Source organism: Rhincodon typus, chromosome 7 (genome assembly GCF_021869965.1).
Source record: "Rhincodon typus isolate 14 chromosome 7, sRhiTyp1.1, whole genome shotgun sequence".
Taxonomy (NCBI): Eukaryota; Metazoa; Chordata; class Chondrichthyes; order Orectolobiformes; family Rhincodontidae; genus Rhincodon; species Rhincodon typus.
In genome coordinates this window covers 68,660,785-68,687,539 of record NC_063338.1, presented here as the reverse complement: position 1 = coordinate 68,687,539, position 26,755 = coordinate 68,660,785, and the positions used below count along the sequence as shown (strand labels likewise).

Genomic DNA, 26,755 nt, shown 5'->3' with positions numbered 1-26,755 from the left:
CTGGCCAAGCTTGTTTCCAAGTCTATTCTTAGCAAAAAAAAACAGTCACTGCTTTGCTCAGCCAATTCCCCACAGCCCATATGGGTAATTAATTTTATTGGATTCAATTAAGCTGTTAGTGAAGTGACCCTCACACAAGACATAAAAGTGATAGAAGGCTGTTGTGTGCTAGATTGCCTTTTGGCAATATACTCTTCTACCAAAGTACTATTTATTTTCTTTTGGCTGAATAGTCAAATGAATAGAAATAAGATGCAATGGAATTAAAAGGGTGGACTCAAAAAGTAAGCACAAATAAATAGAGGTGAACAGCTATCTGATTATGGTGCATTCAAAGCATATTGTATTTATGAATGGCTGCACTTTTTCAGTTTGGCTTTGGAAGGATCAAATATAAGTAATTACACTAAAATCTGGAAGCTAGATATTGCAAGAGAAATTTAGCAGTTCAAGTTCATGTATTACATAAAGAACAAGTGAAGTACTTGCCAATAATACACTAATGATCAATGCCACACTTAATAATTCATTGCTAGTTATTTAGTACACCTCACCTGATTCTTCACATCAAGTTTAAGGCATGGGCGGCCACCATTATATGACTTCTCCCGCAGCCACTTGGATCTGATCTGAATTCCACTTCCACAGGATTTGCTACACACTGACCAGTTTGACCATTCACTTAACTTGCAGTCAGATGGACATGGCAAATTGCAAGTCTCTTCAATATACCCTAATTTGAATTATAAAAAGAAAAAAGATATAATTTAGTGCTTAATGCTGTAAGGCTAAATAGTCTACAAGCTTCGCACACATGTTTTAAAGTAACTCATCTCAGATTGTAGAGTTGAAGCATGATTTTCTCTGAGTTCCTGCTACCACAGAAATCAATATTACTTTAAAAATGTAATTTTAAGGCTAATTAATCTGTTTTGTTTGTGAATCAGATATAGTCACATCAATTGCGCCAACGCATAATTAACATTCTTCGTATTATTTTTACTGAATACTAAATCAGCTACTATATTGACCGGGAATAAAGTTAGTAGATTATAAAATTAATAAATTAGATTGAAAAAGATCAATTCAGTTTTTAATTTTAAATGAGTATTGAAATTCAATTTAGTGATGAAATAGACCTTGAAAACAATGATGATCATAAGGCTAAATCACAAGCATAGTTTGCATAAGACTGGGTTTATATATAGGAAATTAAACACAATCTAACTTCAGTGTTTAAGATGATTAAATGGATTGATGGTATAAATAGAAAGAAGTCTCTTTCCATGGGCAAGTCCAGATCAATTTCAGCTAGGCTGCTCAGGGAAATGTCAGAGTGCTTTTTGTAGAATTCTCTCTCCCATAAAATTATTGAGGCCATGGCAGCTGAAAATTTCAAAATTGAGATGGATAGATTTTTATTAGATCAGGGCATTAAGGGATATGGACACAAGGCAGGTAGATAAATAAAATATAAATCAGTCATGATCAAACTGATTGGTGAAAAAGACTCAAGGTTTTGAATGGCTACTTCTGTTTTGATTTCCCTAAACTTAGAAATATATTTCAATAATTTGCTGAATGATGTCTACAATAATACCTTGGTTTCTCTCTTTTTCTGAACTGATGAGAATTTTTCACATTTTCACATAGCAGCTGTCTAATTAGTCAGCAATGGAATGATGTGTGACAGAGAATGCTAGGATACTGACACAATGCCTATGAAGGAAATATGATGACTTCTTAGTTCAAATTGATGAGTGACTTGCAGATAAACATGGATTTGATGCTCCGTCTATGATATTTCTCTCTTAAAAAATAGCTATTTGGTCCACCATGGTTATAACAGCTCTATGCTGGAGCACCTCAAAACTAACCCACTGCCCTAATTCAATGCTATTAACATGCTTTGTGGTTTTCTGCGTGGTAGCCCATGTAACTTATATCACAGAGTTGAGTTTTTGTTGAGTGAAATGTCTTTAAGTTTATTAACGATACAAACTATTTCCATGGCTACAATATCACAGAGTTACACACACGATCTGGGTTCTGTGTTTGCTGATGATACAGTACATTACATACACAGAGCGAAAGTCAGAAGTCAAACAACATCTGGCAAAGAAGCAGCACTCTGAAAGCTTGTGATTTCAAATAAACCTGTTGGACTATAACCTGGTGTCATATGACTTATCACTTTGTCCAGCTCAGTGCAACACTGGCACCTCCACATCATAAACAGAGCTGACTGACGAAAGATACAACACTGACTCCATTGTATAAAAAAGAGTGACTGAATGTGTGATGGGTGACTTTACACCAGAACGTCACATGTTGTGATTACATGTAACTGCCTTAATGGGAGAGGCCGACCTAGTTTAGAATCTATGCCATGACACGACATGCGCCTTTCTCGTATAAAGTATGGGAATCATTTTCTCCAATAAACATGAGTTTATATTTGGATATGTTGTCAGAACATATTCAGATAACATCTTGGTAGACATTTGACATGACAAGATCTGGTCCCTTATTCTGTTATTGCAACTTGGATGTGTAACTTCATTCGGTGCTGTGCAGGTTGTCATTGCAGATGAATGTGTATCATTTGTCATAGATGTGTGGTTGTTGTCTGGTGTGATATCTTCAGTAACTACATTGTCATCTTTTGTGACAAGTGATTGATAGTATCCATTCAGAATGTCATCTTTCTCTCCACAGGACTTGACCAATGCCCGTTGGAAAATCATATCGTCTAATGACCTGGACTGGACACAATAAATAGCATATTTTCATGAACTCGTACGATTGCATGAAAATTTCAAAGGATTAAGCTTTTTGCTAGCATAAATGGGGATAAATGTCTGCATTCTTGTTGTTCATGCTCTTGCATTATTTTCTCCCTTCTTTCTAACAATGCATTATACACAGGGGTGGTGAGAGTGTGAGAGGAAGAACTGTGTAGATCGGTCTCCCAAGCAGAAGAGCTGCCACTGAGGGTAAAACATTGTCTAGAGAAGGAATATGTAAGTTTAACATAGTTATCTGAAAATATTGGCAGGTTGCTTTATATTGAGTGATCATTAACTTTACAGAATGAACAGTGCATTCTATGAGACCATTTGACTGATGGTAGAAAGGAGAAGAGATAATATGATAAATGCTCCTGCCCATGTCTTTGAAGAGTACACAAATGAACTGTCAAACATTTATAGGCACAATTGGTTGGGATGCACTGGACATTATTAATATAGCAATCAGTATGTCAATAAAAGTTGATTTAATGGAATCTCTAATTTATCTTGAACAAGGGAATTTGGTGAAACAGGCAATTATCAGAATGAAATTGTGACCTTGCACACGGAAATTGTCAGTCATAATTTTGCAGCAGTATCAAACAGAATCTCATGTGGAAGGAGAGTTGCTCTCGAGTGTTGATGTTGATAGAATTAACTTTTTTCACGCACTTGATTAGTTGCGTAATGTATTGATTAAATGTAACACCAATATCTGGAGTCAAGCATTAATCTCTTGTTTCTTTTCTTGTTGCATGGTCTAACATGTCTTATGTAGAGCTTGTGGAATTATATTTGTTTGCCTTTAAAGGTTATATCCTTAGAGAGTCCTCATTACTCTCTGAATGACCTGAAAGAATGAACTGGATAGGGAAGTTGTTCCCTATATGTTCAAAACACCCTTTGACAATGATCTTCATTGCAGTTGGTTATCATCTGATGTAGTTTGCTGAAGCTGCTCTCTGCTTGACTGTGACCAAAATGTATGAAATTGATGTCAAGACTATCATCCAGTTTGGATTAGATAATGTCCATTTATAGCTCCTAAGAATATATTGTCATAGAATTTGGAAATTAACTAAGAGCATTGGAGTTGGTCACTGGGAGCATGGTTGTATTGTACTTCTACATCATACCCTTGAATAATCACATATTGGCATTGTAGTCATGGGGGTGCAGAGGTTTTCAACAGATTATTTCCAACAATTTGCAATCAGTAGGAACAATGAAGTGCTTCCTGAACAGATGCGTGTATCTGAAAACTGAATACTAGGCTGAGTTTTGCAACGTTGGAATAGTTAGCCTGAGTCATCAAAATAACCTGAGAACCAAATGAGATAGGCTTAGAGTTCTGTAGTTGACTTGTTCTTAGGCCTTTTTGAGATGCATCTACTGCCAAAGTGTTGGACTTGGTAGGGTCATAACATCAAATACACTCTTACCGGATGATAGAATGTTGTTGACAAAAAAAAACATGCTTTTGATCTTTCTGCTATCTTACGGTGTGTTCTTGAGGAAAGGGTGTTGAAGAAGAGTGCTTTATCATAACATCATGTCATTATCTTAAAACTGCTGTGTTTCTCCAGCACTTTCTGTTTGTTTTTCTGGAAATACTTGCTATTGATACTCTGTTGCAGGAGAGTAAAAGAAGTATTTGTTTTATTTACACTCAAAGCCCTCTCCTTGATGGACGCAACAATTAAAATGTTCAGTGAAAAAAAATAAATAAATTGCAATATTTCCCAAATTATGGCCTTTAAAAACAAAATAATGCCACATCACTGTAATTTTAGTCAGACTTGTAAAAACTGTGACATACCAGAATTGCTACAAAGCCAAGGGTTCACTAACTTCTTATCTTGGTCATAGCAGGCTATGGCTCGATAATGTACACCCTGCCCACAGTCTTTGACATCTCCTTGTTCCTTCATGCCAAGTAGCAGTGTCACCATGTTTTCAGGAAGAATACAATCTGACCAATTCCCTTGTGGTTGGCTGAAATATTTGTCACATGGACAAGTCTTGGTCTCAACTAGTGGCTCCTTGAAGCACTTCTCTTTCTTCTTGCTTTTTCCTAGTTGAACAGAAAAAAAACTTTATAATCTTTACTTATTCCACAATTCCTCATTTTCCTGATGCTATATGATCATCATTTCAGAATATCCATGCAAGATATTTAAACATATCTTTTTTGTTCAGTCCTGCCATTAATTCTTATCAAAATGTATACATCAATCATCAATTCTGCAGGTGGATGGCATAACCCCAGACATATGCTGAAATTCTAAATGTAGAAATGACCTTTTATTCCCCTCTTATACCATTTTAACTATTTATTTTCCTACAATCTCAATATGCACCATTAACAGTTGAGTCACATTCAAACTCAGTTACTAATTGAAAGACTTATTACACAATATTTGGCATTTTAAAGAAAACGCTTCTACTTTACAAGAATTGAACAAAGCAAGTTATCCTGACCAAACAACATGAGCAGGATTTTCCACTCTGAGGTGGAAAGAATAATTGCATGCACAATGTGTTGATCAGGCAAGTGTCAAAAAATCTGATTCTCCTCATTGAGATAAACATTCACAAGATAGCAAGGTTATATTGACACCATCATATGGTGAGAAGCCACAATACCTAAATTTGCACCTCAATAGCTACCCAATCACTGGAATTAATTTCTCTTTCCCAATTAACTTCTGCACAATTGAGATACTCAGTGTTTCAGAAACTTGGTTGCATAAACCAAACAAGCACCTGAGGACTTTGGTCCTTTGTTACTAGTTGAGATGAATACTCAATTTTCCACCAATATCTCTGCAATGCTCCTTCTCTTCACTTTTGCTGAAACATCCACAACTGCATGTTGACTAAAGCAGGGCATGTCCCTGGACCATCACTCCACCCAACTGGACAATGTCATTGCACCACTATCAGCTTCACAGGTTGCACCTCCATGCACAGAGACAGCAGTTTAGGGGTCAGCAGCTTTTGTTTCACTGGTGGCACTTTAACTCAAAAGGAAGCACAGCGGCTGGTGCCGTGGAAAATGTAAAAGGCAGATGTACAACTTTCTGGATGGCACAGTACTATGTCAGAGATAGTGCATGTGCCCAAAGCCCATGTGACAAACATAATGCATGTGCATGAAAAGCATAGCAATGTGTGAATGGAAGAGGGAAGACATACTTAGAGGCTTGAGATATACTCCAGTGAATCAGAGGATATTGTCGCAGTCAGTCTATGAGATGGGTCATTTCTAGACCAGGGTGAATGGGGTTTGGCCATAGTCAGTCAAGCAGTTGGCCCACCGCATGTCTGGGAATCCATGCGATTATATATCAAGGATTGGAACTCTGTCAGTTCAGTAAGTCAAGTAAAAACAGTCCGGGCCTTGTTTTATTGCTCAGTCTTAGGGTTTTTTCAAATTCAGTCTGAGGGTAAGACTGCAAGTTAGTAAAGGCCTACTGTAAAGTCCGTCCATGGAATGGGCCACAGTCAGACATCAAGGTTGTGGCCTGCTTAAGACTGGGAATTGGTTTTATTCTATTTAGAGGTTAAGAGAATTGTCACAGTCACAGGAGGAAACTGTAGACAATTGAGTTGGATCTGGTTGATATGTTAGAGGACTGAAAGGTCTCAAAAGGGATGCCAAGGCAAATCATGGCATTCAGACCTTATTACAGGGAGAATGTAGGCCCAGTAAGAGCAGTCATCTCCATAGTCATGGGCTCTGGGGACAAAAATGTAACATTAATGGCTACGTAAAGTGGCTTAACCGAATTGGAAGGAATGCAAAGAGTCATAAAGGGCAGAGGAAGCTCTACATATAGGACCATTTGGTTCTCAAGCAAAATGTTGTATAACTTGAAAAAAGTAAATTGCATTTGGCACATTTATTTGAGTCTTTCTGATGACAGTAGAGGACAGATCAAAAAGAAAGGGGAACCAGCAAATGTGATATACCAGATTTCCAAAAGGCATTTGAGAAGTTAATAAAAATGGATGAAAAAAAAGTTCACAGAAAGGAAGAAGAAAGTAAGGGATAAACTAGGCATTTTCATGTTGGCGGTCTGAATGTATTGGAGTGCCACAGGATCGATATTGGACCCTTAGGTATTTACAATCTATATGATGAAGAGACTGAGATTATGTGGGAATGTAAACTGTAAGGTGGATATGAAGAGGCTGCAAAAGGATATAGAGGTTCAATGAGCAGGAAGAGCGCTGACAGGTGGAACATAATATATGGAATTGTGCAGATGTTCACCATGGTAGTAAAAATGAAAAAAACAAATGTGTTTTAAAAGGCATGAAACTTTAAAATGTGATGTTCAGAGACACTTCAATATGATCAATTAATACGCAGGTGCAGCAAACAATTAGGAAGGCAAATTACATGTTGGCCTTCATTGCAAGGTTATTTAGCAGGTACTTTCTACTTTCAACTTTATGCTACTAGTCACCAATCTTTCAATCTGATTCGCTAAGGAAATGGAGAATTTCTTGTCTTGATTATACAAGAAAAAGATCTCTCACAAATGGTGCAATGCTTTTTGGCTGTCTGACTGACAGCAATATGTCATGTAAAAGCCCATGGAAAATTTATGGGCAAATGCACGTCATTGCTCAGACATTGATCAAGCCCATGATGAATTCCTGTCACCCCTTTCTAATGTGTAACACGATTAGTTATGACATAATGTTAGACTATTACTGCATTGCATACCATATGGGAAAACTAGTCTAACTTTATAGTCTTGTTCAACTCCCAAGCTCAAATTGTTTATTTTTAAACAACAATATAATTCATTTTTAAAAACATTTATGGGCTTTGCTTGAATGGCTGTTTTTTGGGAAATAATTCTGTATTTTAAGCGCAATACTACAAAATAAATTATTTTGAAGCTCCCTTTTCAATCTTTCTGTGAATACCTATTTTCTTACCCACTCTTTCTGTTTTATTAAGTAATGTAAATAAAATACTTCATCATAATGATATCTTTTCCAAGTGACTCCTCAACCCTCTCAGCTCCCATAAAGTAATCAATTCGCAACCCTGTCTGTCATGCATTGAACATACCACGAATTTATACTGCACATTTCATTACTTCTGCTTAGTATGTATTATGAAATGCAAACAATCCTTAAAAAGTTGCAAAACTGATGTCTTTCACTAATTCAATATTATCTCATAGATTCTATTGTCTATAACACTACTTACAAAACCAACTAATTATGTGCAGAGTATCTGCGCATTACAATTCCTATACTTGTCTACTTTAAGTAAATTTTTACCAGATGAGCTTTTTTTTCTTCTTTCTCTATAAAAATGTATCGATTCATTTTTCTTTAATTTTGAACTGCATCTGCCCAACCTCCCATCTATCTCTCTCCTGCTATCCAATTCATGTCCTTCTGCATTCTCTCACAGTCCTCATCATTGGAATAATTTGCTTTTGTTTTTGATTTAGCCCTACACTCAGTTGTTTCTAAAATAGAGTCAGTACTCTGACCTCAATCAGCCTTTTGCCCATCAAACTCAATTTACTGAATAACGTCTGCATAAAGAAATAATTCCTCATATTCCACCTACTTTTGCAACTCACAGTCTTAAACCTGTTTGCTGTTTGAGTCACTGTGATAGGGAAGCCATCTACACCCTAGAAGCCAGGCAAAGGGTAGTAATAAGGCAGACCAAAGTTACTTTCCTGGACAGTTACCTCCAAAGGTGGAATCTAATGTTTATGGTGGTGTGTCTGAGACTGCTTGGAGAGCCTGTGGCAAACATGCTGTAGTCATTCTGTGTTCCCAAATGTTACTATTGCCATTCAGCACCTACTTGGTCAGTAATAAATCCTGGTCATGGTCCTGGTCGTGCCTCTGGCAGCTGCAGGTTGATCAGAGTTCGGCAGTTTGCTAGAACTGGCAGTGCCACCAGAAGTAGAGGCAGCTGCTGGTACTGCAGTTGGCTGAAGTACCAGGTCACTGTTGCAGAAAAGGCAGGTGAGATAGGCTTGCTGGCACTAGTCAGAGATTGCCAAGGTGGTGAAATAGTCAGTTTAAAGGGCATGCATAAGTTGTTATGCTGGGACAGCCCTGTGTCAGTCTTCGCTGCCTGCAGGTCTTTGGTGGGCCTCCCAGCACCTTCTCTTTGGTGACGGCCAGTACATTCACTTCTGCTCCCCAACTCTCTTCAAGTTCTGGTACGCTGCTGGTGTCTTCCAGTGTGAAAATTGATGCAAAGTACCTATTCAGTTCGCTCACCATTTCTTTGCCCCCCAGCTTCATGTTCAAGATGGCGGCAGACTAGCAGCACAGCATGCGATTTCCTGCCCAGAGCTCATGAGAACGTTCTGAGGAAGGGTCACCGGATCCGAAACGTTAACTCTGACTTTTTCTTCACAGATGCTGCCAGACTTGCTGAGCTTTTCCAGCAACTTCTGTTTTTGTTCAAGCGTGGAGGAGATGGAACCCTTGTGGGGAGTGCGAGCCCAGCATGGCTAAACACTTAAGAAGGAGCTGTGATGTTGAACTTTTAAGTTTATTTATTTATTTTCCTATTTTATTCTAATAAAGATTTTAATTTTGAATTTTTAAGTTTATTTCCTCATTTTTCTACTTTGTACCTAAGATTTTGTACCTAGGCACCTTTGTATCTAAGATGGTGCCAGGAATGGTGACATTGTACACTTTTCATTCTATTCCTGTATCCCTATACTTGAGTACCCATGACAATAAAATCTGGTTCAGATTCAAATTCATTTTTCAGTGGATCAATGCCCACTCTTGCCTCTCTCTTACATTTCGGTATCTAAAACATCTCTTACAGTCCTTTATATTGTTAGCTAGTTTACTCGCATATTTGACCATTTCCCACCTTATTACTTTTTCAGATGTCTTTTGCTCGCATTTAAAAGCTTCTGAATACTCTGGCTTCCCAATCATCTTCATCACATTGTATTCTTTCTCTTTTGTGTTTATGCTATCTGTGACTTCCCTTGTCAGTCATGGTTGCCTTGTCTGCCCCTTAGTGTGTTTCTTCTTCCTTGGGATAAATTTCTGCTGTGCCTCCTGAATTACCTCCAGAAACTTCTGCCATTGCTGCTCCACTGTCTTCCTTGCTAGGCTCCTGTTCCAATCAACTCTGGCCAAGTCCCGCCTCATGTCTTTGTAGTTACCTTTACTCAATCGTCAGATCATTACGTCTGATTCCAGCTTCTCCCTCTCAAATTCCATGGTGAATTCTATCATATTATGGCCACTGGCCCCTTTTGCTTGCTAATCAAGTCTGCCTCATTAAACATCACTGAATCCATAATTGACTGTTCCCTAGTGAGCTATACCACAAGCTGCTCCAAAATACCATCATGTAGACATTCCATGAATTCTTTTTCTTGAAATCCACTACAACTTGATTTACACAGTCCACTTGCAAAATGAAATTCCCCAACAATATTATAACAATGTTTCTCTTACATGTCTTTCCTATCTCCTGATTTATTTTCTTTCCCACATCCTGACTACTGCTAGGAGGCCTGTACATGCCTTCTGACACTATAGCACTCCTTGCTATTGTTTTAATTTCATTTCTTACTAATAAGGCAACCCTGTCCTCTCTACCCATCTGCCTGTTCTTTCCACAGGATGCATATTCTTGGATATTTAGTTCCCAGCCCAGATCCCCTGCACCTACATCTCTATGAAACACACAACATCAATTTTAATCTGTGCTACAAGCTCAGTTACCTTGTTTTGTATACTGTGTGCATTTAAGTACAACACCTTCAGTCCTGCTTTGACTGTCTCTCTTCTCATAATTGCCCCCTTATCTGCTATGCCTGAAGTTCAATTCCTAAGCCTTTCCACTCTCTCTTCCCTATTACTTGTTCTGAAACTTTAATAACCCTTGTTGAGCCCTCTCCAACCCCCATCCACCCACCCACCCTTTAACTTTTTTCATAGTTTTCCAAGCAACTGAACCACACTGCTAATGTTTTAGTTTAAAGCCCTATCCAGAGCTCTAGTTATGCAATTTGCCATTACTCTGGCCTCAGCATTATTCAGGCAGAGCCCATCCCATCAGAACAGCTCAGACTAGAAAAAAAAATGATGTGCTTAAAATGTGAGATTGCATGATATCTTATCTTACAGAACACTATATAAGCGACTTACGGAAGTTATTACAGAACCAAAAATTGATTTGTTTGCTTAGGCCATAAGAAACGTCCTTAACTGTTGAAGATATTAATGCAGGAGATGTATTACCTATAAAACATAACCTGTACAGACTCAACCTAAAAGATTATTTTAGAGATGGAAAAGATTAAGGTCATGATGGACATAGCATTATCAAACTGAGTCATAGAATATGAAGCTCACAGATCATGATGGTGCCAGAAACAGATGAGTCACAGTGATTCTCTACTGATTATTACAAAGACAACATGGGAATGAAAATTGATTCATGTCCAATTACAAGACTGGAGGACTGTATTGAATGATTTGGACATACAATTTGTCACAAAAAGATAACTTTTTAAAAGGAAACTAACAAGTTCTGTTGGCAGATAGAGATAGGTAGACACTGGAGGAAAAATATACCTTGGAAATCATTTGTTTTCAGTTCAGAGATATCCGAGTTGGAGTTAGATGTAAAAGTACAGTTCCTCCTGGAGAAAGGACAGTTAGGATGTAGGCTGCCTCAGGGTAAAGATTTTACTTTGAAAGTTCCAGACCAGAAGTGCTTGGTTAGAACCCTTAAATGTTATTCAAAACTGAGAAAATCTAAGCTTGCTGTGTCAATAGTAAAGAAAGAGATTGTCACTTCAAACTGTCAAGACCAGGAATTGAAAGAAATGTTAAATAAATCTATAGCTATGTTACAGAAGAGATTTGTTGCTGGTATTTTAGTACTGAAAAGTGGTGGTGTTGGTATAGATGAGATTGTATTTTTACTTTGTTTCATTGTGATAGGTATAATGATTTATTATGTTTTACCTTTTCTTTTGTGTAATAAGTTTCTGTTTTGATGTTAAAACTAGTTAGTAGAAGAAAGAAACAAAATATGATCCGTGAAGTGTGATTTAAGCCTGACTTCTCCATTAATGACATTACTTGGGATAACAATAGTAAAGCAACTAATTAGCAATTTGATGAGATTGTTAACAACAGAATCTATTTTGAATGCCATTTTACACTTTAAAAATGTGCAATATTAAAAAAAAACATGAATTTGTTCTATGGCATGTAACTGTGTTTAAAAATTTTCATCATTCCCATGATTAAAAACATGATGTGATTGATATTTTCTGAAGGCTGGCAATAAATTATAGTCTTTGGAAAACTAAAAAAAGACTAATGAGTTCTGTTCTCTTAAGTATGCCTTTACACAGTAATGTGACAGGTCAAATTAATACCAAAAGACATGACAATTAATCATAGTTTAAGAGCATAACTGAGCTTCCAAAATGACTAGTAATGACCAGTAAATAAAAAATTCAACTTATTCATAAGAAATGGGAAAACCTTTGCTAAATCACTGTGATTATATCTAATATAATATGTCAAGCCTTTTACAATTGTCAATGTGCAATATTTACCTATCAGTGATCTTCTCCGACTATGTGTTGATCCACAACCTCCTACACAGGGAGTGAACTTGGTCCAGTTTGTCAACGTGCAATCATCACGGCAGGGAATACGACATTTCTGCACAAGTACAGGTATGGGTCCTGCCCACTTCAAGCACCCAATAGAGTCCACATTCTGATCATTACCTGTTCTACAGGTCACACCTGAAAAAGGACAGTAAAAGTACTTTCAATACAATTCTTTTATAATCACGCTCCTACTTTAACATCATTTAACACATGGGCAGTTAAGTACTAGAATAATATTGGAAATCATGGTATTTGTAACTTGGAGTGACTTAGGATCAACATACTAATTTCAGCTTCTCTTCTGTTAATCTGATTAGTTTGTTACATGTACTGTATATATACATAAATGTATATGTTCAGCTATGGTCTTATTCAATGGGAGAACTGACCTGATAGTCTGTATGGTTTACCCTTGATCCTTTTCTAATTCTCTTTTACCCCAACAAACTAATGTAGTGATCTCATGATCAGAGAACTGAATGTAATAAACTGGTTTCCGATAAGTTATTTTCAATACGATATTACGAGGTACTAGGTGGTATTAAAGCAGATAAAATGTTGACAAGTTTTAGTCCTCTCAGAAGGTGATCTGGTGTGTTGTTAGATTCCATTTTCAGGTAACTTGTGGTCTGTTCTGGATTGAGACTGTTTCTCTCTATCTATGAGTAACTGAAGTCTAACTTTGTACTCAAAACACCTTTTCTCACATTGTACTACATGCTACACTTCTAGTCTCTTGAGCAGAATACCCTCCCTCTCTTCTCAGACTCTTATACTTGAACTGCTGATGTAATATTACATCATGATACATAACACCATCTCATTACCTTAACCATTAACCTATTACACTGCAGTCCAACTTGTGAAACAGAAAACCAAAGGTGATAATGAAAACTAATTCATTACAATCCTTGTCAGTTTTAGATGGATTTTTGAGAATCAATATGACCAAAGGATTTGCAACATGTGCACAAGAAATACAGAATGTTGGCGAGGCCTCTTCTCAAGTACAGACTTCCAGTTCCAGTCGTCCTGAAGAAAGAGTAAGACTCCAAAAGTTGGTGTTTTCAAATAAACCTGTTAGACTATAACCTGGTGTTGTGTGATTTCTGACCTTGTCCACCCCAGTCCAACACCGGCATCTCTACTGTGATGCAGTACAATTCTGCTGCTATTGATAGTCCACAGCACCTCATGGATGCCCAGTCTTGAGTTGCTAGATCTGTTTGAAGTCTGTCCCATGTAGCATGGTGATATTGCCACACAACACGATGAAGGTTATTCTCAATGTAAGGATGGGTCTTTGTCTCCACAAGGACTGTGCAGTGGTCAGTCCTACTGATATTGTCATGGACAGATGCAATTGCGGCTGACAGATTGGTCAGGATGAGGTCAAGTAGTTGTTGCACTTTGTTGGTTCTTGTAATACCTGCCGCAGATCCAGACTAGCCGCTATGTCCCTTGGGACCCAGCCAGCTCAATCAGTAGTACTGCTGCCAAATCACTCTTGGTGGTGAACATTGAAGCTCACTTCCCGGAGTACATTTTGTGCTCTTGCCACCCTCAGTGTTTCCTCAATTACTGTTCAACATGCAGGAGGACTGATTCATCAGACGAGGGAGGACAGTACATTGTAACTCGTAGGTTACCTTGACAATGTGTATCTTGAAGCCACAAGGCTTCAGGGGTTTGGGGACAATGTTGAGGGTACCCAGGGCAACTTCCTCCTGACTGTATACCACTGTGCTACCACCTCTGCTGGGTCTGTACTGCTGGTGGGACAGGACATATCCAGGAATAGAGATGGTGGTGTCTGGGACACTGATTCCATAAGGCAGGACTCCCAATTCTGGCACTAGCACACCATGTTAATGAGGAGGATTTTGCAAGATAACAGGATGGTTTCTGCCATTATTTTTCTGCTGCTTAGGTTGATGCCAAGTGGTCAGTGTTTCTTTGCTGAAAAGTGACTAACCAGACCATTTCAGAGGGCAGTCACATCACTGTGGCCCCGGAGTCATATGTAGGCCAGAACAGGTGAGGATGACAGATTTTATTTACCTGAGACATTAGTGAGCCAGATGGGTTTTTCCAACAACTAGCAATGGTTTCACCATCATCAGTAGAATCTTAACTCCAGATAGCTTTTATTGAATTCAAATTCCACCATCTGGCATGGTGGGATTCGAACCCAGGTCCCTGGGACATTACCTGAGTTTCTGGGTTAATAGTGCAGTGATAATACCAATAGGCCATCCCCTCCCGTTGCATAGAATGAAAAGAGCATAGCCAATGCAAGGAGAAATATGAATGCTAAACATAAATATTTATCAGAACAACCAATCATAAAAAGTTCAAATTGAAAAATCTAGATTGTCTTTCATCCCAGTGTATCAATCACACTTGAAAAAGTCATATCCGCACTGTTTGTGTATTACTCACATCTATTGGCTGAAACACAATATTCATTGGACTTAAACAAATTGTAATTGGATAAAACACATAGCAATCACCAAATGTTTAAAGAATATTAAAAATTGGCTAGGAATGTATGTAATTCTTTTAAAAAATCATATGTTCAGATCTTGGTAACCAAAGGAGATGACAATTTGCAAGTTTTTCCCAATCCACACACAAACTTTCCTTTGACCAACTTCAAGATATGGTCATTAAACTTTGCGATCTTCCAAAAATGTGCCAAGAAAGCCTTAGCAGCAAAGTAATAGCAAATTCATTGGCAACTCAGCATTAAAGATCAGCTACTTTAGAACTGGGAGCAATGTAAGAGATATCCTGATATTACAAAATAATGGTCCCACAACATAGCAGATATTAACTGTGACATGAAATACATCCATGCAAGCAGTTGGAGAAATTTCATATAAATGGAAGATTAAAATGTTCCACTTTGGTTATTCACAGATTAATACAAAATCAAATGGAGGGCAAGAGCAAGAGTTTGAATATTTTGTTATGAAAAGTGCCTGCCTAGTTTGCCTTGGAGGCTCTCACTGCATTAAGTGAAAGAAGCTACTCGTGATAAAATGGCATCCAATTGCAAGGCAAGTAATTTACTATTTAACTAAAGGCTACAAATGGTTCTGAAAATATGATAAAATATTACACTTGCATTAAGCACTGCCAGAAGGGCAGAATTTCCATGATCGATTACTTAGGAAATGTTAGTTATAATTGCAGTGTGCAAAAAAAATTGCAAAATTTGTATTGTTTTGAGTTATCTTGAAATACAGTAACTAAATGTTATATGTTCTAATTGCTTCATAACATCAGTTACTAACCTCAGGAACATACTGTTGTATATTACAACACATACTATCCTGTTTCTGCATCCACATTTTCAACACCATGAGTATATACAAATAGAATTTTCATTATAAGTCACCAAAAACTTTATTGTGGAATTAATACTTCACAACTTGTAAGATACTGATAGCAGAATATGAATAAAATACAAGCTTTTTTTCATTATCATGTAATATAAAGGTATATTATCCTGACTCAAAAATTTTAATAGTAAAGTGCCAAATGACATTGCTGTTCAATCTGACCTCAGATGTTTTTGACCATGCGCATGCCAGATTAAATAGAACTACATACATCTCAATTTAATGATAATAGCCTCAATTATAATGTTTATATGCTTGTTTTGTTTTGAGTCTATCTTTTTAATTTATTGTGAAATGGAGAAACAAAGGGATTTTTGTGACATGATGTGAATTTGGCCTGACAATAAGCTTTGGTGGCTTGGTTGTTATAACAGTGGACAAGTTGCCCTGCTGGGAAAAAGGTGCAAAATATTTATAACTAAGCAATTACCAGATCAACTGTGCTCACGATCAATGGACTGCTTGTTTCTACTTCCACATGGAGTGCTTAGAATATCAGGCTTAAAGATGGTTATACTATTTAATTTTAAGATATACAGGAGTTCCGAGTTTAGAGAATAGTTAATTAGTTTTTCTAACAGGGTATAATGTCTATGTGATAAACGTTGCCATGGGAATATACTTTTCACATGCTAGAATTGGGCCATACGAGCTGAAAGTGGCTGATCTTGTCTGATCTTAGCAGCTGAATAACTGAAGCCTGTTTAGTACTCGGATGGGAATATGAAATGCAGTCAGCTTTTCCAAAGGTGTTTTTGATAAAATGATAGCACCTCTACCTTTCAGCCAGAAACCTGGGCTTCAAGTCCAACCTGTTCCAGAGGTATGTCTTAGCACATCTGAATAGTTTGATTAAAAATATCCGTAATTGGGTTGCAGATTTCCGCAAGATTTTATTGAACCTTACAAAGACGGTTAGGCTGCAAGATGAAGGCAGAGCAGTGGATGTGATGTATATGGATTTTAGCAAGACATTTATAAGGTTCCATATGGTAGGTTCATTCAGAAAGTAAGGAGGCATGGGATTCAGGGGAATTTGGCTGTCTGGATACAGAATTGTCTGTCCAATAGAAGACAGAGTGTGGTAGTGGATGGAAAGTACTGAGCCTGGAGCTCGGTGACCAGTGGTGTTCCACAGGAATCTGTTCTGGGACCTTTACTGTTTGTGATCTTTATAAATAACTTGGATGAGGAAGTGGAAGGGTGGGTTAGTAAGTTTGCTGATGACACGAAGGTTAGTGGAGTTGTGGAGGGCTGTTGTAGGTTGCAATGGGACATTGACAGGATGCAGAGCTGGGAAAAGAAGTGGCAGATGCAATTCAACCCGGAAAAGTGTGAAGTGATTCATTTTGGAAGGTCGAATTTGAATGCGGAATACAGGGATAATAGCAGGATTCTCAGCAGTGTGGAGGAACAGGGGGATCTTGGGGTCCACGTCCATAGATCCATCAAAGTTGCTAACTAAGTTGATAGTGTTGTAAAGAAGGTATATAATGTGTTAGCTTTCATTGGCAGGGGAATTGAGTTTAAGAGCCACGAGGTTATGCTGCAGTTCTATAAAACTCTGGTTAGACCACACTTGGAATATTGTGTTCAGTTCTGGTCGCCTCATTATAGGAAAGATGTGGATGCTTTAGAGAGGGAGCGGAGGAGATTTACCAGGATGCTGCCTGGACTGGAGGGCAGGTCTTATGAGGAAAGGTTGAGGGAATTAGGGCTTTTTTCATTGGAGCGAAGAAGGATGAGAGGTGACTTGATAGAGGTGTACAAGATGATGAGAGGCATAGATAGAGTGGATAGTCAGAGACTTTTTCTCAGCGCGGAAACGACTATTACGAGGGGGCATAACTTTAAGGTGATTGGAGGAAGGTATAGGGGAGATGTCAGAGGTCTTTACACAGAGAGTGGTGGGTGTGTGGAATGCACTGCCGGCAGTGGTAGTGGAGTCAGATACTTTAAAGACTTTTAAGCGACTCTTGGATAGGCACATGGAGGATAGTAAAAATGTAGGGTATGCAGGGTAGTTTGATCTTAATAGGATAATAGGTCAGCACAACACTGTGGGCCGAAGGGCCTGTACTGTGCTGTACTGTTCTACGTTCTAATTAAGAAAGATAGAGGCAGTCTATTGTTCACCACACAGAATGTGGGTTGGATCTCACAAACACAGGAATAAATCAGATTTGTGCAGATTTAAATGAAGCTGGAAGAATCATTTTATTTTGGCTTGAGGATGAAAATTCAAGGAGATCACTCAATATAAAAGTCATTCCAGTAATTGGAAGTTGTTATCTGACTGAAAGAGGAGAAAGGAGGAAAGCCATTGAGAGTTGAGAATAGCTTTAGCCAGGTTATAGGATAATGAAGAGTCTAGATATTGATATACAATCCCTACAGTGAGGAAACAGGCCCTTCAGCCCAACAAGTCCACACTGACCCTCCAGAGCATCCCACTGAGACCCATCCCCCCCAAACCCACGTAATCTACATATCCCTGAACACTATGGGCAACTTAGCATGGCCAATCCACCGAGCTTGCACATCTTTGGACTGTGGGAGGAAACCGGAGCACCAGAGGAAGCCCAAGCAGACACGGAGAGAATGTGAAAACTCCACACAGACAGTCACCCGAGGGTAGAATCAAACCCAGGTCCTGGCGCTGTGAGGCAGCAGTGCTAACCACTGTACCACCGTGCCACCCTATACTTGAGGAACAGAACCAAGTATAACCAGGGCATGATACTTTTGGTTATCTTCAAAGTTAAATGAACTTTCCCATATTTTAAAGCATAAAATTGCTTGCTGAATGTTCTCCAGACAATAGCTTTTAGTTTGTTTTACACAATAAAAGTATTGAATCTTGAAATATTGTATTTTTTAATTTATTCTTTCATGGGATCTGTATGTTCGTGGCAAAGGCAGCCTTTGTAGCAAATCCCAAGTTTGCTTTGAACAGAGTAGCTTTCTTGGCCATCTCAATCTGACCTAGTCACGGTGGCACAGTGGTTAGCACTGCTGCCTCACAGCACCAGGGCCCTGGGTTTGATTCCAGTCTTGGGCAACTGTCTGTGTGGAGTTTGCACATTCTCTCTGTGTCTGTGTGGGTTTCCTCCGGGTGCTCTGGTTTCCTCCCACAGTCCAAAGATGTGCAGGCTAGGTGGATTGGCCATGCTAAATTGTCCATTGTGTTCAGGGATGTGTAGATTAGGTGGGTTATAGGGGGATGGGTCTGGGTGGGATGCTCTGAGGGTCGGTGTGGACTTGTTGGGCTGAAGGGCCTGTTTCCACACTGTAGGGATTCTATAATGAGTAGCATTTGGCCCAAGTCCTTCTAAACCCATCCAGATGCCTTTTAAATGTTGTAATTGTACCTGCCTCCTCAACTTCCTCTGGCAGCTCGTTCCATACACACACCACCGTCTGCACGAAAAGTTACCCCTCAGGTCCTTTTTAAATGTTTCCCCTCTCACCTTAAACCTATGCCCTCTAGTTTTGAACAACCATAACCTAAGAAAAGACCTTGGCTATTCACCCTGTCACACCCCTCATGATTTTATAAACCTCTATAAGGTCACCCCTCAGCCTCCGACTCTCCATGGAAATTCTTGCTGATACGCAACTGGTTGTACAAATGAGGGACCGAATATCCCAATCTGTCTCAATGCCACTTGAAGAATCTTTATCATTAGTCTTTTGGCACTTTGCCAGCACTTAGATAATTTCTTTTCCATTAGGCTACACAAGATTCTGCATTTAGATTTGTTGATGCTGTAAATCGGCTCACAGTTACAGTTCAACCTCCTAAAATTATGTTTACTTATCAATACAAGAAATACAAGCCAAAGCCCAGGTGAAACCTGGCTTGGTATACCATGTTTTCTTTTTATTTGGTTAGTCACTGAAACATATTCACACAAGGCTATAGATATTCTTTCATAAAAGAACAAAGCTTTCATGTACAAAAAAGAATAAAAAGAAACAAGACAAGCTACCTAATGCTAGAAAACAGACTGAATAATTTTTAAACACAACAAAACATTTTTTCTTATTAACTGATGGGATGTGTGTGTCACTGGCTAGACCAGCATTTATTGTCTATCCTGAAATGCAGTCATGTTGCAGCTGTACAAAACACTGGTGCGGCCGCACTTGGAGTATTGCGTACAGTTCTGGTCACCGCATTATAGGAAGGATGTGGAAGCATTGGAAAGGGTGCAGAGGAGATTTACCAGGATGTTGCCTGGTATGGAGGGAAGGTCTTATGAGGAAAGGCTGAGGGTCTTGAGGCTGTTTTCGTTAGAGAGAAGAAGGTTAAGAGGTGACTTGATACAGACATACAAGATGATCAGAGGATTAGATAGGGTGGACAGTGGGAGCCTTTTTCCTCAGATGGTGATGGCTAGCACGAGGGGACATAGCTTTAAATTGAGGGGTGATAGATATAGGACAGATGTCAGAGGTAGGTTCTTTACTCAGAGAGTAGTAAGGGCGTGGAATGCCCTGCCTGCAAAAATAGTAGACTCGCCCACTTTAAGGGCATTTAAATGGTCATTGGATAAACATATGGATGATAATGGAATAGTTTAGGTTAGATGGGCTTCAGATTGGTTTCACAGGTCGGCGCAACATCGAAGGCCGAAGGGCCTGTACTGCACTGTAATGTTCTATGTTCTATGTTCTATGCCCAGAGGACAGTTAAGAGTCAACAACATTGCTGTGGGTCTGGAGTCACATGTAGGCCACACCAAATAAGGATGATAGATTTCCTTCATTAAAAGACTTGTGAACCAGTTATTCTTTTTCCCCAACATCATGGTCATCATTAGATTCAATTCTAGATTCTTTATTGAATTTAAATTCCACCAGCAGCTGTGGTGGAATTTGAATCTGGGTCCTCAGCACATTAACTGAGTTTCTGGATTAATGGTTTAGCAACAGTACCACTCGGCCACTGCCTCCTCAAATTTCCTGACACTATCCTTTACAGAAACTCAGATTCAGAACAATTACACCCTCACCTCAACTCCTTAAGGTCCTTCTTAACTTACTCCTTACAGTTTCTTTGCCATGGACTGTGGAGACAATTTGGTGAGTTATTTCCAGGTGAGTTATTTCCATGTCTGCTGCCATGAAATTTCCACAAATCTGACAACCTAAACGTTTTCAGTTCTAATAATTTATGATTAGCAACTTAGCAAATTTGTAACTAAAATCTCCTAGTTTGGAAGATTCACAAAGTAAACCCTTCTGCTGAGGTAAGTAGTTCCCTGTACTCATTGTTGCTTCTAGCAACATTGGCATTTGCCAAGCTTTAAAATAACTTGCTCAATCCTAGATTCTTTTGAACTGCAAAATATCTAACCACCTTACCTGTTCACCCTAACAGTTGTAAACCCAACAGTATAAACATGTTTTCATTAACACCATAGGGGTCTGCAGTCACCTGCTTTCTAAGATTCTCTTTTCAAGAAAGTCTCCACAATCTCATCTTTTTTGAAAAAAGAAAACAGTTCAGTAGAAGTAACCAACACCCATCTGCCACTGTCTTGAAATTCAAATTCGAAAAATGATATTGTTATAAATAAATTATGCTCACTTTGGAGGACATATAAGAATCAATCATGTTACCCTGGAGTTGTGTCGAAGTCAGGTTGGCTACGAATGGCAGATTTCCTTCTCTAAAAGACATTAATGAACCAAATGGGCTGGAACAGCAAATGATGGGAGTTGCCATGGAGACAATTTGGTGGCAAGTTTTCCTTTCCAGATTTTAATAACCCAAATTAAATTCCACCCATTGCCATGGAGATATTTGTACCAATGTCCCTCAATTCTGGATCTCTGAATTACTAGATATTACACGAGGCCATGAATTCACAATACCATGGGCAAGATTTTTCAGATAGCGGGACTTCATACCCAGTCACCCTAGGATTTATGGGGAACATATCCTCACTGATTGCTTTGTCCCCACAGCCATTCTATGTTCCATGGAGTACTTATTTGCTGGAGCTGGGTCTTCTATTCTTCACTTGGGAAATAATTGGTCCTTAAGGCCCTCAAATAGATTGAGGGTGGGCAGACCATTCAAGGGCAGTTCAGGGAAAACGGGAGGGCTTTGCATAGGGAACCCAGATAATAGTGAAGCATCCCCTCGCTGGCAAGCCCGTTGACAGCAGACTGCAAATGTTTGATCCATGTGTCAAGAGTTTAGAACATAGAACATAGAACAGTACAGCACAGTACAGGCCCTTCAGCCCATGATGTTGTGCTGACCTATTATTCTACTCTAAGATCAAACTACCCTGCATACCTTATATTTTACTATCATCCATGTGCGGATCCATGAGTCGCTTATGTGTCCCTAATGTATTTGACTCCACTACCACTGCTGGCAGTGCGTTCCATGCACCCACCACTCTCTGCGTGAAGAACCTACCTCTGACATCTCCCCTATACCTTCCTCCAATCACCTTAAAATTATGCTCCCTTGTAATAGTCATTTCCACCCTGGGAAAAGCTCTCTGGGTATCCACTCTATCTATACCTCTCATCATCTTGTACACCTCTATCAAATCACCTCTCATCCTTCTTCGCTCCAATGAAAAAAGCCCTAGCTCCCTCAACCTTTCCTCATAAGACTTGTCCTCCATTCCAGGCAGCATCCTGGTAAATCTGCTCTGCACCCTCTCTAAAACTTCCACATCCTTTCTATAATGAGGCGACCAGAACTGAACACAATATTCCAAGTGTGGTCTAACCAGGGTTTTTTAGAACTGCAGCATAACCTCATGGCTCTTAATCTCAATTCCCCTGCCAATGAAAGCCAAGTTGGAGAGTGGAATTCTGCAAGCCTATAAAGAAACTTCATAGTTTGACTGTTTATAATGAAATGTAGAAGTAACATCACTATCAAAAATAGAAATGAAAAAAATATATTCGTCTATGGATAAATCTTTTTAAGTTCTCAAAGTTAATGTCAGAAGCTGTGGATCATATCTATTTAGAACTGAAAATACTTTAAATCTTTCATTTTGCTGAAATGCCTTTTGTTCATTAAAAAATGTACAACGTATATAGTGTATTAGCTATTCTCAATATGATTTAAGATGTGAATGATCATCCCCCTCCAGTGTCTCACACATGTCCACTCCTAACTCCAATACAAAGAGCTAAAATGTATTATCTAGCTGCCAACACTTCTGTAGTTTCTGTGATTTACACTCCTATTATGTTTCCTTCACTAAACACAAGGGACAGCACTTTTAATATGGCGAGCATGATTCTTTACTGTGACTTCTCTAATACAGTTCATTTAAGTACATTTATCAGATTGCTCAGAATCCATAATAAATCGTCACTGACAGACCCAATGAGTTCTATTAGAACATAGGTGAAAGATGGGAAGAAGCACCATTTAAAGTGCACCGCATAGGGAAAAGGGATGAAGGTATTTAGACAATTGTAAGGAGAATTTTCATGGTGATTTTCTCCTCACTTGCAACTTTAAGGCATAAATTACAAGAACACGGAAGAATTATCAAGTACCAATAAATATGTCTATATCTTCCTTCATTCCAATAAAGACCAGACATAGTTTCTTAGAATTAAACCTCTCGCTCACTCAGCCTCAAACTTGGGAATATCCCCAACCCAAGTTCTAATAATCCAATTTATCTCTGGCTTTAGCACATTATAACACACCACATAGAATTTCCTCACAGAATCACTGAATTGTATGATGAAGATGGAGACTATTTGGCCCATCATGTCTGCATCAGGAACATTAGCCTGGGGCTCTGGATAACTAATCCACTGACATTACCATCACCCCACATCTGATCCAAGTACCCATTCTGTGATATGCCAATTAGCACCTTGCTGGGTACCTTAGGAAAATATAAAGACAAGATGTACATTCATAATACACTTGTAAAGGAAAATGCTTTATGGTCATACAGTGATGCTAGGACACTTACAGAAATAAAGGATACAGTAGGGAGGGAGGAAGCATTAGATATAGTACAGGAGAATACAGAAACCAATGAAGAGATGCTAATGTTTTAAGGAAACGGATGTGTTACGTTGAAGTGAAAGGGAGATGGAGCATAGAGACATACTCAGAAAGATCTAGCACGGGAAAGGAACAAAGGAAAAATTAGAGACAGAGGGTCTCACAATGACATTGACAGTGTTATTTGAAATGACTCAAATAATATCACATTCATCTTGGGTCTTTCTGCAGTATGATACATAATAGGCAAACATGGCAGCAATTCTGTAATGTAATCCAGTAATACCCTACACAAATCAATGGGAAAAAAGAACAGTTAATAGTCATTTTGAGAGTATTGGTTGAATGAGGACTGTTGACAACTCAATGGGACAAGTCACTGCTTTTCCTTTGATTTCTGCTTGAATTGTGACCTTGTGCATGTGTCAATGAGGAAGTAACACACTTAACTTGAACAAGGAATTCCTTAAGAAGCTGGTAAGGTTAACAAAAGACATCTAGCAACCTTTTGGTCCCAATATTATATGGACTATAATGAATTATATTAAGTAAAATAGGCAGGTTGCAATCTACTTATCAAGCTCATTAAAATGTAAATTTGAGAGGCAATGCCCTAGTAGCATTGTTGTTAGATTAATAATCCAGAGAACCAGGTAAGTTTCTAGGTGACAAGGTTCAGGGCTGGATGAACACAGCAGGCCAAGCAGCATCATAGGAGCAGAGAGGCTGACGTTTCGGGCCTAGACCCTTCATCAGAAAAGGGGGAGGGGAAGGGGGTTTTGAAATAAATAGGGAGAGAGTGGGAGGCGGATAGAAGAGGGATAGAGGAGAGGATAGGTGGAGAGGAAACAAACAGGTCGAAGAGGCGGGGATGGAGCCAGTAAAGGTGAGTGTAGGTAGGGAGTTAGGAAGGGGATAGGTCAGTCCAGGGAGGACGGACAGGTCAAGGGGGCGGGATGAGGTTGGTCGGTAGGAGATGGAGGTGCGGCTTGAGGTGGGAGGAGGGGATAGGTGGGAGGAAGAACAGGTTAGGGAGGCAGGGACGAGTTGGACTGGTTTTGGGATGCGGTGGGGGGAGGGGAGATTTTGAAACTTGTGAAATCCACATTGATACCATTGGGCTGCAGGGTTCCCAAGCGGAATATGAGTTGCTGTTCCTGCAACCTTCGGGTGGCATCGTTGTGGCACTGCAGGAGGCCCTCCCCCTACTGCAAAGCAATCACCCAGTCTGCGCTTCATTCCCCCAAGGTAGAGGAGACCACATTGAGAGCAGCGAATGCAGTAGACTAGATTGAGTGAAGGGTAGGTAAATCACTGCTTCACCTGGAAGTGCGTCTGGGGCCTTGGATAATGAGGGGGCAGAAAGTAAACAGGCAGGTTCCACCTGCAGTTGCATGGGAAGGTGCTAAGGAGATGTCAGGAGGGGTTGGGAAGACCCCCATAACTGACCTTGTCATCACATTGGCTGCTACCACAAACAACTCATTGTCAGTCACAAATGGTCCTCAGTAGCGGCTACTGATTCTCCCAGGCTGACCTCTACACATCCCTTTGTCTGCCCAACTGTTTTTTTTTCCCTCTTTTTGGGCTCCATCCCCACCTATCATTTACTCCTCCCGTTCCACCCCCACCCCATCTTCAACACATATACCAACATATTCTGAGCTACCATCAGTTCTGACCCTGACTGGACCCGAAACATTATAATACTGCTTTGTCTCCACAGATGCTGTAAGACTTACTAGTTTTTTCAGAAATTTCTGTGATATGGATTCTTATAATTTCATGGGATATTCTTTGGGATACCTACTATTCCATTTGTAAATTATAGTTCAAACCAACCACAATTTGTTTTTTAATTCATGTTTAATTTACGTGGAATTAAAAGTGGAATGCTTTCCTAATTTCTTCTTAGGGGTCATTCAGTAAATTTGATACCCTTGGTTTTATAGTTCCCCTACATCAATCATAGGATTGCAGTTCAAGTGAAACTTCTTTACCCAGAGAATAGCAAGACCATTGAACGTGCCATCACAAGAAGTTGTTAAGTCTAAGAACAGAGGTGCATTTAAGGGGAAACTAGACAACCATTTGAATGGCAAATGGAAGGATGAGATACATAAAGGGGATAGAAAGTGTTTCTGATGGAGCACAATTGCTGGCTGACATAGGTCACTTGGTCTGAATGGCCTGTTTGTGTGTTGTACAATCAATGTTATATAATCAGGAAAGGGTAGCATTTTACTACAAACTTTAACAGAAAGAAAGCTACAAATAGATTAAAGGAGCAGCAGATACTATTCACACATTAAATATAGCTCAAAGTATAAACTCAGAAAGACAGGTATCAATGCAGAATTTGCTGGAGAAGTGAAAAGTGATTTTCAATTCATCCTTTGATCTTGCTGTTCCTTTTAATTTATAAGATTGCCTCACAGCGCTCGACTTACTGCAAAAGCAATGTAGGTAGTTTTCTCTGGTGGCAGTAATTATTTTAGACCTTTGCAGTAAAATGCATATACTTTCAATCTTTAAGCTGAATCTGTCGAAAATGCAACTATTATGGCCCAATATTGTGAACCATGAATAGTTGAAAAAAATCTTGAAGTTAATATTTCTATTGGCAACAAAGATGCAATAACTTAATGACTGTGGTCCATTTTCAGTTTGACTTTTTGTGAGTCACAGGGCTATTTTCAATGAGAGAGTGGTGTCAATGTTTACAACATTCATTTTCAGACCATTTTCACAGACAATTTTTTTATTGATTTTGTTTGTTTTGTGAGACGTGAATTATGTGCTCGTAAAGATAAGGTATGACAGTGCTGGTCCAATGACCTTTTTTATTCTCAGGTATAGTATGGTTGAAAT

General features: G+C 39.0%; 1 protein-coding gene across 1 annotated transcript in view; it reads right to left on the bottom strand.

Moving 5' to 3' along the window:
* Window positions 1–26,755, bottom strand: part of thsd7ba (thrombospondin, type I, domain containing 7Ba) — an 886,244-nt gene that overhangs the window by 286,294 nt on the left and 573,195 nt on the right. Inside the window, exons 14-16 of the mRNA XM_048599575.1 lie at window positions 12,404–12,598; window positions 4,612–4,866; window positions 555–733 (exon numbers count right to left, since the gene is read on the bottom strand). Coding sequence (XP_048455532.1) covers window positions 555–733; window positions 4,612–4,866; window positions 12,404–12,598 — 629 coding nt within the window. The remainder of the gene's footprint in view (window positions 1–554; window positions 734–4,611; window positions 4,867–12,403; window positions 12,599–26,755) is intronic.